The sequence below is a fragment of the Anopheles nili genome, chromosome 2 (genome assembly GCF_943737925.1).
Source record: "Anopheles nili chromosome 2, idAnoNiliSN_F5_01, whole genome shotgun sequence".
Lineage (NCBI taxonomy): Eukaryota > Metazoa > Arthropoda > Insecta > Diptera > Culicidae > Anopheles > Anopheles nili.
In genome coordinates, this window is record NC_071291.1 from 4,370,979 (window position 1) to 4,383,008 (window position 12,030).

At 49.0% G+C, this 12,030-nt stretch overlaps 1 protein-coding gene across 1 annotated transcript in view; it reads right to left on the bottom strand.

Annotated features, from left to right (window-relative positions):
- Positions 1-12,030, bottom strand: part of LOC128721428 (hemicentin-2) — a 79,164-nt gene that overhangs the window by 5,750 nt on the left and 61,384 nt on the right. Inside the window, exons 7-12 of the mRNA XM_053815180.1 lie at positions 8,720-8,792; positions 3,685-3,836; positions 3,089-3,236; positions 2,794-2,924; positions 2,091-2,244; positions 41-132 (exon numbers count right to left, since the gene is read on the bottom strand). Of these exons, the coding sequence (XP_053671155.1) occupies positions 41-132; positions 2,091-2,244; positions 2,794-2,924; positions 3,089-3,236; positions 3,685-3,836; positions 8,720-8,792 (750 nt within the window). The remainder of the gene's footprint in view (positions 1-40; positions 133-2,090; positions 2,245-2,793; positions 2,925-3,088; positions 3,237-3,684; positions 3,837-8,719; positions 8,793-12,030) is intronic.

Below are 12,030 nucleotides of genomic sequence, written 5' to 3' on the forward strand. Positions count from 1 at the left end.
AACAACGCCAACGCGCGAGAATGGGCGAAAGGTAAATTACCATCGGGTTCGCGTCGATATCGCAGGTGATGTTCACGGTTTGCTTGACGGCGGCGCGGATTATTTGTGCTTCCGATTTGCACGCCGGTGGATCTGCGTGTGAGTGAGAGAAACAGGAGAAAATTAGGACATGGTTGCATGGGTGATAGCGTGTTCAACACTTTGTGCGCTAGATAAACGCGCATATAGCAACCAGCGGCGGTAATTTTATGTCAGGAACTAGCACATCCTTGAATTTTATGTCCCTAATCCTTTGACTGATGTCGATGACAGGTGCGAGCGGATTGCATACATTCGGGCGCATTTTGCCATCAGTCTGAAAATTACGAATTCCAGAATCCTCTTATGCAGAAAACGTCGTTCTACATCCCGAACGTACGCGGCATTAATAATTGTATTAATTCACAAGCTACTAAAGCCTGAGCGTTGAATGAATGGATTTCGCTTCCATTTCGTGCACCAATCCAACGATTAAACTCTTCTTTCTGAAAATGTATGCACCTAGATAACAGAGCCGCCGTGGCTAGAGTAAACAAAAAAGAAACAGGTCCTACTTATTCGATGCAGGTATTCGATGAATGCATTTAATTCCTGTCATCAGATTAGAACTTCAAATGGACACCTCTCGGTGGTGCCGTTCAGTTCAGCGGGCACACGCGAATCGTTGAGGTAAATAGCATTTCCGCTGACTTCTCCAATCCACCTGTGGTTTCGATCGATCACAGCAAAATGTGGCAAGTGCCGGTGACATGCTGATAATGAGCCTCGACGGTAATGTCTAGTGGTTTATTGCGTATGCATGCGATTGCACGCGGTGCGGGTTGCACAGGCACCGGGAAATGGAGTAGTTTCGATGGTTTAAATCGTCGTTAAATATTTAAGCCATTCGGCCCGGCAACGTTCGAATATTCGGTATGCATTCTGCATCCCGCTGGAAGCTCACACTACCCTTCAATAATCGGAACTGTGCCACCTAAAACTGTGGGACGAAAACCCGGGGTTGTTACAACAAAACCCACATACGTGGTTTTACGATGAGGCGGGTGCACTTTGGCTTAACGCCGTGTTTTAGAAGCTGAAACAATTATTGCCGTCGGTCGTTTGGTTGATATTTTATTTGCGCTGGTTGATTGGTAGGAACATTAGTGGGATAAAACGGCCCAGCAAATGCGTACGATTTTAGCGTGCTTTAGATGCAATTTTCATCGATTGCATCGATTTTCGAATCAGCAATGATTTCCGATATTCGGTTAGCAAAACTAACCTCGTACGGAGCACGTGTGAACATAAAATAATAAATATCAAAAACGTCTGTAATAAGCTTTGCAGGCTCATGCATTTTTTTCTGGTAGCATACAATACGTAGTAGCGCTTCACCGGCAAGAATTTGAAACATTTTAAGCTTCTTAAGTCGCATTGAGTTTGAGCAGAATTCAACACCCATTGTTCTCTTTGCCTAGCCAATAAATTTACAGACGCAAATTTATGTATCGATGCGTGGATTATTTATACTTCAATAAGACTCCCCGCTTCAAACAACCACCGACGTGGTGTGTCCAAAAAAGTAATAAAAATACCATCGAACATTAATTTCCGCTGTTCATTAATGCTTTTTGGTGACAAAAAACACACACACACCAGCACACAAAGCCCGAACCGATAGCATGTATCTTTCTTTCACTGTCCATGAATCAGTGGGTGGGTGGTTTCATTGCAATAGGATGACAGCGGATAAAAAAAAGCATCTCGCTGTATGCAAATGCGTGCGATACGCGTAAGAGAAGCAGCGTGTAAATCCAATCATGAAATACGAGTTTGATGAGTATGGTTGAAGAGAAACAAAGAGAAACAGGTGACGATCGGATTGACCTCGAGAACTGCAATCTCAATCAGCATAAAATGATTGCACACACGATCGTAAAACAACAACAAAAAAAGCACCTCAAATTACGCATCGAATCGAGTGCGCCGAGCTTGCGCTTGGCAGAGGAAACCAATCGAAATGCTGGTTGCTGGTATTATCGTGGTTTGGTGAAAACGATATTAATTACATTTGATGTCCAGATAGAGCTGGTTGCTGTTGACGGTGCCCTCGCTGTTCGCCGCCCGGCACATGTACTCGCCGTGGGTGGACTTTGTGATGCTCTGCAGAACGAGCGTCTGGTTGGAGACGATGATGCCGCGGGCCGATTGAAGCAGTTTGTTCTGTTCGAAAAAAAAAGAGACCGTTGAAGAGAAACGGATAAATCAATAGCAGGGGCGTTGGGTAATGGAGTGTTATTGTTTTGTGACCGAGAAACATGTGAAAATGGGGGACGTGTTCGATGCAAGCTTATGGAACTAAGTTACAAGGGATCTAATTACATCGAACGATACAATAGAGCGTGTAAATCGATGAATAACAGCATCTAGGGGACAGTAATCACGTGTCGGCTGATTATTTAGCAACACGTGATAAATGTTGTAATGCTCGTAACAATTCAAACTAATTTTTAAACTGATTTAGTCTATGCTAGTAAGGTGATTCAACTGAGTAATTCCGTAATGATTTATGAGTAAGTAATGTTAAAAATGCTCCATCAAAAGGATCACATTGTCTAGAGGGATATCAGAAACAATTGAGAGAAACGTATGAATATTAAAAATAGAGAAAATAGAATTCTCCATTCCGTGTCGCAATCGGAAGAAGTCAGGCACAATGTAATTTGGTTTTTGGTCCTTTCGGCACTCATTTACCGATGCAGCACTACTTACGTTGTGAAACCATTCGATTTTCTTCACCGGCGGGTTCGCCTTGATGTCACACTCCAGGTACACGTCCGAGCCCTCCATCAGGTTCTGCGAGTTGAGTGGTGCTCCGAGCGCGAGTGATATCACCGGCACGTCTGAAATCGAGTGAAACACGTGCGAACGAGTGAAGCCTTCGTCTTCGAAAGGTGGACCGGGTGAATTGGCGCAGGTAACTTTGACTAATTTACGCTTTAGAACGCCGCACGCCCCCCTTAACAGACGTCCTGGCAGGCAACCCCCAAGGACGAAGGATACTCACGTTTCACGTTCAGCACGCGGACATCCTTCAGCGACACCGTCGGACCGTCGCCTTCGCTGTTAATTGAGCATGTAATTGATTTTTCATTATCCTCCGGTCCGGGCACGAACACCAACTCCGAGACGGTGACATTCCCATCGTTGGACGTCTGCGAAGGGGGAACAAAAAAGGAAGCACAGTGTAATGTAGCCGACTTTACGACATCGCATCAGGATAATTCGAAAACCCGCTCAACCCCAAACTGGGATGAACATAAGAGAAAGAGAGAGAGAGTGAGCGACAGTGCGAAAATCGACAGGACAAACTTTTGGCTAGTATGTGTGTGTGTTTGTGACCGATTCCTTCGCATTCGGCAGTAGGAAACCACCACGGTGATCTCTGGGTGATGGAGCGAAACTAGCTGGATTAATTAATTTCGGATTTTTCCAAACAGCTCGACGTGCCAGAGCCAGAGCCACGAAACGCGTAGAATTCGTTCACGACAGGAGATCTTGACGTGCGGGTGGTGGGTGGAATCCTGCTGATGAAAACCAGCCCGAGATCGATACACCGGCAAGTTGAGCAAGGATCTCCCAGCGAGTCTCCCGAGAACGTACCGTTTGTGATGAGCCACGGATGACGGATGATCCTTTCTCCCAGACAACGCTCGGTGCCGGTCGACTTCCAGCCGTGGTGCAGGATACTTGCGTCTTGACGCCCGCCGTCAGCGATTCCCGTAGGCCCTGCATCCGCACGAACAGGGCTGGCACTGTGAAGTGGGCGAGAGAGAGAGAGAGAAAGACAAAATAAAAAGAAAACGATCGTAAGGTCAGTCGGGCAAACATCAACTTCGAGCCGCTAGCAGCAGAAGGGGCTTGGGACGTTTTTGCTTCGATAAAGTGGGAGGCTCCCTCTCTCCTCCTCCCCCACCCGCCCACCCTCTTTTCCCACTACCGATGGGGTTGCGATGGGGAAATGAATGTTGTTTTGTAACTAATTGGATCGAAACTGACAGTGATTGAAGCGATGTTTTTGTGCGTAGCGCGTTTTCGGGGGGAAGAGAGTGCGCCCCGGGTGGAAGGTTGAACGGAAAAGCCGACCCACTTGAGCCTTTTTCCCGTGCCATTGGTGCTTTCCCTTGAAGATGGTGCCCAAATGATCGACAGAACAGCGGGCTCCTTTGGAAGGAGGCAGGCCAACGTTTGACGGAACCCGGTCGATAATGTTTTGCGATGGAGGGAAATGAGGCTGTGAACTGCGGGAGAGGGAGGAGTGCCAAAATCTAATTTTTCAAGCCGTTCGATCTTCGATGCCGTACCGAAAGATTCAGGATTCAGTGGGGTTTTGTTATGATGCTCCGATGTTCGAACAAGTCGGGCGATGAAAAATGAAGCCATAGTTAATTATGCCGCGCTCTGGTTGCGACCTCTCGTTTCGTTTCAAATTATCCTAATAAACACCGACCAGGCGGTGGGTTTTTAAGGAGGGACGTTTAATCAGTGCCGCCCCCGGGGAAGGATGTTTAAACAGAGCTCAATCAACGAATGTAACGAATGACGCACGTTTGGTACGTCAACGCGCACCAGCAGTCGGGCGATGTTTGAAAGCTGCAACATCAAATACCACCAACGTCAACGTGTCCCTGGGGGTGTTTTTGACGATAAACCGGCCGGAATTATTAGCACACAGCACACTCTCTCACCTTAAGCAGCTTTTTTACCTTTTTTCGCTGCCTCTTTCGTCACATTCCTTCACAGAAGCAAGGCTTGGTGCGAGTTGTAACGTTCACTCAGCAATTAACCGCAAGCGAAACCAATTAGGCTGATGTCGTTTGTGTTTCAACCGGCCCCACATATCCCAGCAAAGGGCATCGTTAAGTGCTGATATCGTCCTGAAAGGTTTACGCCGCGCGTTCAACATAGATAAACGAACTCGAGTTCGCTCGTAGCGAGTGCACCGCCGGTTGCCGCCATTCAGGCGCAACGTCTTCTCGAGTGCTAATAAATATTTCATTAGCCTTGCCGAATGTTTACCATTGCCTCCGACCACGATTAGCGTTAACACGTCGTTCGGGTTGGGGGTCTCGTTCGGGAAAGGGTAAATAAAATTGTGAAATCCTTACGCACCCGCCCTATCGAAGGGTGGCTCGGGAAACGCGATGTCAGCAGCAGTAAACGGGTTCGCTCGCAGGGCGGATATCTAAATAGATCCACATTGAAACCGCACCCGTGATGCACGGTGTCACGGTGTCGAACAGCAGCGTGTGCGGTGGTTTGTTTGCATTTTCGGGAATGTCGAAGCCGTTTATGCTGCAACCGGACACCGTGTTCCGGACGTTGTCGATCCCGCGGTCGATCGGTCGGTCGTTCGGTCGGTCTGTCGTCAAACAAATATAGATTAGGGTCCGGGCGTGAGTTATGACACCGGGTCCCGGTTCGGTTGGATCGCCCCCCCAAAAGGGACCATCCGCGAAGGGCACGTTCACTGGGAAGGGGCGTAAAGACGGCAATCATAAATTCTTCTATCGCCATCCCATAAAAACCCAACCTCGGGGCGATCACAACCGATGGGGTGAGGTCTGCACGATTCAATTATGATGCGCTTCTCAGTTCGAGTCCACCCCACCGGGTTTTGAGAGGGCGTTTTATCGTCACGTTCACGAAGGGCTTCCAAAGCGTTCCCATTAGCGTTCGTTTCGAGCGGGATGCTCGTGGCGTCGTAAACACGAAACCCTCGGGGGTAAGCCGCGGGTGCATCGAGATGCCCTACTACCGGTTCTTCCGCGGGGGTGATGTTGAGATGGTTGCCCTTTTTTTTTTGTTAAAGCCACCCACCCACCACCTCACGACGCCAAGTGCAACGGGTTGTGTGATCGTAAAATGACATCATTATCCGGGGAACGACGGGATGGCGTCTTCGATCCGCTATGCGCACGGTACGTCGGAATTTCTCTCGTTCCGTCCGTCCGCTGGCAACCCGGGCTTCAAAGATATTTCGAGCATTCGGGGTTGTTTGTTGTTTTACTTCTTGTTTCGTTTTTTTCTTTTTGCTGCTGCTGCAACTCACGCCAACCGCAACCGCGGCTCGCGCTGGGAGGAGATTTGGGTTTATTTATGGTGCAACGGCGGTATGTTGACGGCGGCTTTTAAAACTGGGCTACAGTAGCCACTTTCATCGGTTGCTTTGATTGGTTTGGGGTTGGGTGAAAGATGTTGCGTCCCTTCACGACCGCTTGGTTTAACGCAGCATCATAGCACACTTTGATTGCGGATCCACGACCGTGGTGCTGTGCAATCGATCTACACACACATACGTACAATGAAAAGTGAGCTATCGTTTCACAGCGCTATGTTTAATGCGTAACGTTGCCACAGAACCTCAGCTTTAAATTGCTTTAAATCACATACCGGGGTCTCAAAGCACACAATTAATGGAAGTTTCAGAGCAATTACTTACAGGTGTTTTCTTACGAATCGTTTCCGCCCTGTCGACAAGAAGCCAGCACGGAGATGCTTTACAAATCAAACTCCACCCTCGGAGCCTCGTAAGCCGATACATTTCATTACGCGATGGTGATAACCTCGTTACGAAGTGAAAACTAAAACCTACTCCACACGGGAGCGTTTTGGGTCCTCTTTGCCGATTTCAATATCCCGCGTGGGACGTGCACTTGACGAGGCTTAACAGCTCATAAAACATCGTGACCGGTCGGTCCTCGTCGAACTGCTCGAACGCAAAAGCACTCGAAAAAGAATAGAAAAATCACATTTTCCTCGTTTTCCCGCAGCCACGCGAACGACGAAAAACCTATCCTCGGAGCCATATTCCGCTATGCTTGTGTGTGTGTGTTTGTGTGCGCGTGTTTTTTATCTTTCTTGTTGCTTCGATTCACGGCAGGACGGAATAGACCATACACGATCCTGACATGACCTCTGGTGTGGCACTCGTGACTGCTCATGCACTGTACGGTGAATCTTTTGCTATCTTCCGGCGATGCGCTTCGGATGCAATCGTCGAATGTGGCACCGGCGATGTGTTCCAATTTGTTCTGCCACTCCTTGTGGAGATGCTTGGTTTCCGTTATCGCTCGGATGGTTGTCCTTTTTTTTTTTGCTTTGTTTGGTACTCTCTTCCTCAGAACGTCAACCAGCGAGCCGCGCATTTAAACCTGCACGGAATCCTGTACTCAACCGACGAAAGAGGATCCCGTCGTGGCGTATTTGTGAACCGTGATATGTTTGCAGAACCGAAGCGAACGAGTGCGAACTGTGAGTGAGCTGCCTTGTTTTTCTGTTTGTTTCTCCCTCTTGCTTCTTACGCATTGAACGGGGAAGCATTGAACGGCACAACAACAACGGCAAGCGAAACGACAATCGCTCGCGACAGGCGCCCAAACGATCGGCTTTTGATCGCGAGAAAAGCCCACGCGGCTTGTGCCTGGTTTCGTTTACGCCGGTGTTGATTTCACGTTTTCCACGGCCGGTTTGGACGCGGTTCAACAGGGGCCTGATGTTGTTTGCCTGCGCTTCTGTTGCGTCCGCTGTCCGGGGCAGCTCTTTCGAGGAACAGAAGGTTCCTCACAAAAACCCCGTCAAACCGGGCTCATGGAAATCCATTTAACGTCGCATCGTCTGTCCACCAAACCCACACGATGCCGTTGTGCCAGGACCACAGAGACCTTGCGAGTTCGACGAAAAAGTGAGACATCGCGCGTACGTAAAACGATGGCAATTGGAGAAGCACATGATGCTGACCGGGATGCGTGACTGGGTTGTGATTAAATCGTGGCTCTCTGACCCGGACACCATCTGTCGGCTTCGTTAGCACTATTTAGGGATGCCAAGGAAGGAAGTTGCCAAGTGGTGACGGTGCGTTAAACCGTTCGCCGTTCGTTTGTGGGGCACGCGTGATAATTACGAGGCACGTTTCTATTCCTTATTTGGTTTTTCACTGCACAAACAATTCAACGCTGGTGTGCCTTAAAATTGAGTCCTAGCTTTGGTGAGCCAGTGCACGATTTCATTGCAAATTCCTATTCCTATGAAAGGCTGAAATTTGAAGTATTGCAACGAGCAGAACACACCGATTGCGCCAACCAAATTAACAACTCCACAAAACACCGATAACCGGTACGGTCTTGTTTCAACCGAAATATTGGTTCCATTCAGCATGGAACTTTATTGAAACAAGCGATGTTTGGAATGTTTTTCAATCGTATAATACCCACCAAAATTGAACACCACTCTACGAATTGATCGTCGCAACATTCTAACTTTTCCATCCACTCCGTCCCGATCAGTCGGTCCCATCGTTGGTTACCGTGCCTGAGGCCACGATGGGAAAGATTCAGTTTTTAATCACCACAGTTTTCCGTTCACCTCACCCCAACCGACCCAAAATCCACCGAAAATGAAAAACTCGCGTTTCGGGCGAGTACAAAATGTAGTTTAATATTTCCCGACATCCGAAGCGGTGAGATGAAAATTCCCCCCCGTTCCTGTTTGTAAGCGATCTAATGCGAACGCTAATGATTGGAAAAGTTTTCCATCTCCCTCCCAAAAAAAGGGCATAACCGGGCAGTGGGGGTAAAAGTCGGTAAGGTGTGACTGAGCGACCGACTCGACTGCCTGTCGTTGCAAACACTATACTTACGCTTCATGTCCAACTTCACGGCGCTGGAAAGCGGTGGCACGACGTGTCCGTTGCTCGCTTGGCACGTATAAACCTGCGAAAGAGAGAGAGAGAGAGAGAGAGAGGAAAGCGAAAGGTGAGCGAGACGGCAAGGAAACGATAAACATTTGTTCATAATTAAAACTTTGCCTTCGACCGGCACCGGCAGTCTGCGTAACTCGAGCACTCGCATCACGAGCTGAGGCGCGCGCGAAAATGAGATGTTTCGCTGGTGGATGGCAAATTTCCGGGACGCAGCCCCACCGGATGCCGGATGTTTATCGGATGCCGATCAAACAGTTCACGACCTTCGATTCGTGTCGGTTTCCCGGGCCGTAGGGCATCGGTTTCCCGACACGCGCTCTCGTTCGATGGAGGCGCCTGGTAGCTCTGAGCGCCGTGAATTATGCGGGCTCGGTTCGGAACCGAAGGCATTTGTCTTTCGATTTCGTCATTGATTTTTCGACGAGACAAACAAACGGTAAGACGGAAACTGTACCCAGCCACCCGCTCAATGCAATCGTGCGCAATCGAAAGGGATTTTTCTGCTTTGTAGGTGTGCGCTCATTGTTTGCGAAGTAAAACTTTCTCAATTGCACCGCTCCGCGATGAAGCAATCCTTTTGTCTTGGGCTACTCGTTTCAATTTGACCGTGGTAGCATAGATAGACGCTTCATCCGGAACATAATCCTACGTCCTGTGGGCTTTCTTAATGTAGCAGCAGAAGCACCAACGTCAATTTATGGACTAACGCGTGATTAATGGATTGGATTGTATTATTTTTTACGCTTCTCTTCTGCTCGATCCAATGCAACAGCAGCAGCAGCAGCAGATGCACTTTCCCCATTCCGATGCGATTCGATCGCGAGGATTAAGGCAAATCTTTCGATTCGAATCACCCGGAACAATGGTGGCACGTGGTGGAGTGATTTATCATCACTTCCGGGCGGATCGCGTTGCATTACCGGAAGTGAGAGCTCCACCGTCAAGCGGAATGTGATCGATCAGCGATTCCGTTTTGGAGCGGCTTTGTTTGTTTTCTCTCGTTTTTCCCCCCACCACGTGCACCGGTGCGATTCGGTGCGATGATAATAAATACAATAGCATTCACGGTGCTGCTGTGTCAGCATTTACTGCCCACACTTCCCAGCGGTGGCGGTGGTTGTTGAATGATTCTGTTCCATCTCGTGCCATGCTGGTCGTTTGGTTTTTCCTTTTTTTAGGCTCCCCACAGACGGTTGATTGAGATTTGATGATGGGGGCTTTCGGCAATGACCGTGGCTCCCTCGTCCACCCTCATCCTCGGAGCAGGACATCGGCCCATAATCATAAAGCTTTCCAACATCAACATCATTATGCCCGTCATCATCATCGTCGTCGTGGGCCTCCTTTTTTTCACTCTTACTTTTATTAGTGTAACAGAGCTTCATAAATCGATTTTCTGTCGATCCGTCGCCGTGTTGCTAAGAAACGACCGGATGTTTGAGTGAATGAGAGATAGAAGAAGAAGAAAAAAAAAGACACTACACACACATCCAAGTAAGCGTTAAATAAATACTATTCAAAGCTCGGGTTGCTGGCAGGTTTTCGGACGATTTCGGGCACCATTCTAACCATCATCTTATGGGAACAAGAATGAGGAGTTTCTGTAACGCGAACGAACCACTTCCTGGCGGTTGTTTGGAATTCGATTTCCGGGAAACACGCCACCGTCACATAGCACAGATGTCGGAAGCAAGTCGCTGTCGGGCAGGACGATAAAGGTTACCCCGATGTTCCGTGCTGATGTCAGGATGGGGCTTTTTTTTTCTTCTTCTTCTGTTGGTTAATCCATCACCCGCACTTAACCGACGCGCGTGTGGTGGGTCGAGTAGATGCGAGTGGTTTACACCGTCGAGGTGAAGTGTTCACTTGGAAGGTCATCCGGTTCCCGCGTGGACTGTCGCACGGTGTGTCCGGTAACGTGACCGTCTTCGATTCTTGCGTCATCGTTGAACTTTGAACCGGTGAGCTGAAGTGGATTAAGCAAAAAAAAACCGAACCGAGGGGGGTGCTTTTGCGTGCCGTTGACTTTCCGATGGTCGAATGTGTAACATTCTGGCGGTGCCATATTAACGGAAATTTGATAGCTTCAAAGACCGGCCTCCTGGGTGGCAATGTCCAGGCGGTGGATAATTACCACGCAGCCATGGGTAGGCCATCGCAGAGCTTAACGGTAACGGGCGTTAGGCAATGGCGCTCACAAAAAAGGTCGTCATTAAGTCCGCAATGTTGATGGTACATTCCGAAATGGCACGCCCGGGAAAGCGCGTACTGCCCGGGCAAGGTGTTGTCACTTAAACTGCCTAAGAAAACGCTACAGCACACCCGGGAGTGGCCACGGAGAGAGACCGAAGAGGGTAATCCAATTGTAAAGGTCACTGGGCAAAGCCGGGTCATCGTCTTCGTCGTCGGTGTCGCCGGTTCAGGTCACGCCAGTGTCAGACCTCACGCGTTGTACGAGCTTATCGACGGGCGTCTTTAAGGTGCCTGAACTGTGGTTCCTGCCCGAGGGATTAAGCATGCCCGACCAGCACGTGCCCGGTACCAGCGGCATATTTTTAACTTCGATCGCACAAGGCTCAGTCGTATTCGTGCACCATCTGGCAGCAGCTTAAAAATGTCCCTCGAAAATGATGATATCACTGTGTTTTTTTTCCTTCTTCTTTTGCTTATCGAGAACGAGACACGCCGGAGACGTCCAATTGAAGCCGATGTAAGCCGTCATGCTGGGAGCTTTTTTTTACGTTCGGCGCTTTGGTTAGGAAAATTCTTTGAATGGGTTTTCCATCACTACCAGCATGGCGAATGTGTTCTCTTCTCGCCAGCTTCAGGAGCCAGCATTTTGCATCGTTCCAGACCTCTCTCTCTCTCTCTCTCTCTCTCTCTCTCTCTCTCTCTCTGTGTGTGGTGGTGCTAAACTGATCAAAACTTCACCGAGCGCCGGAATAACAGTCGCAAATTGATATAATCCACTTAGTGACATTGCTCGCTCGTTCGTCACTTGCTTGCTTGCTTGCTCGACAGGGTGTTCGGACCTAGCACTGGAGCAGTATCAATCACCACCACCACAACCCGGGACAAACTCCGAGATCTGTCAATGTCTTCACCGGTGACACTGTCAGTGACAGTGGCCGTCCGTTGTCGGCGTATGGCTGCGGCACGGGATCGTATTAGCATAATGCGGGAATAAAACTCACATCAAGCCACGCAGACGGATAACCCAACCTTCGCCGACCTCGGCTCGTTCGCAG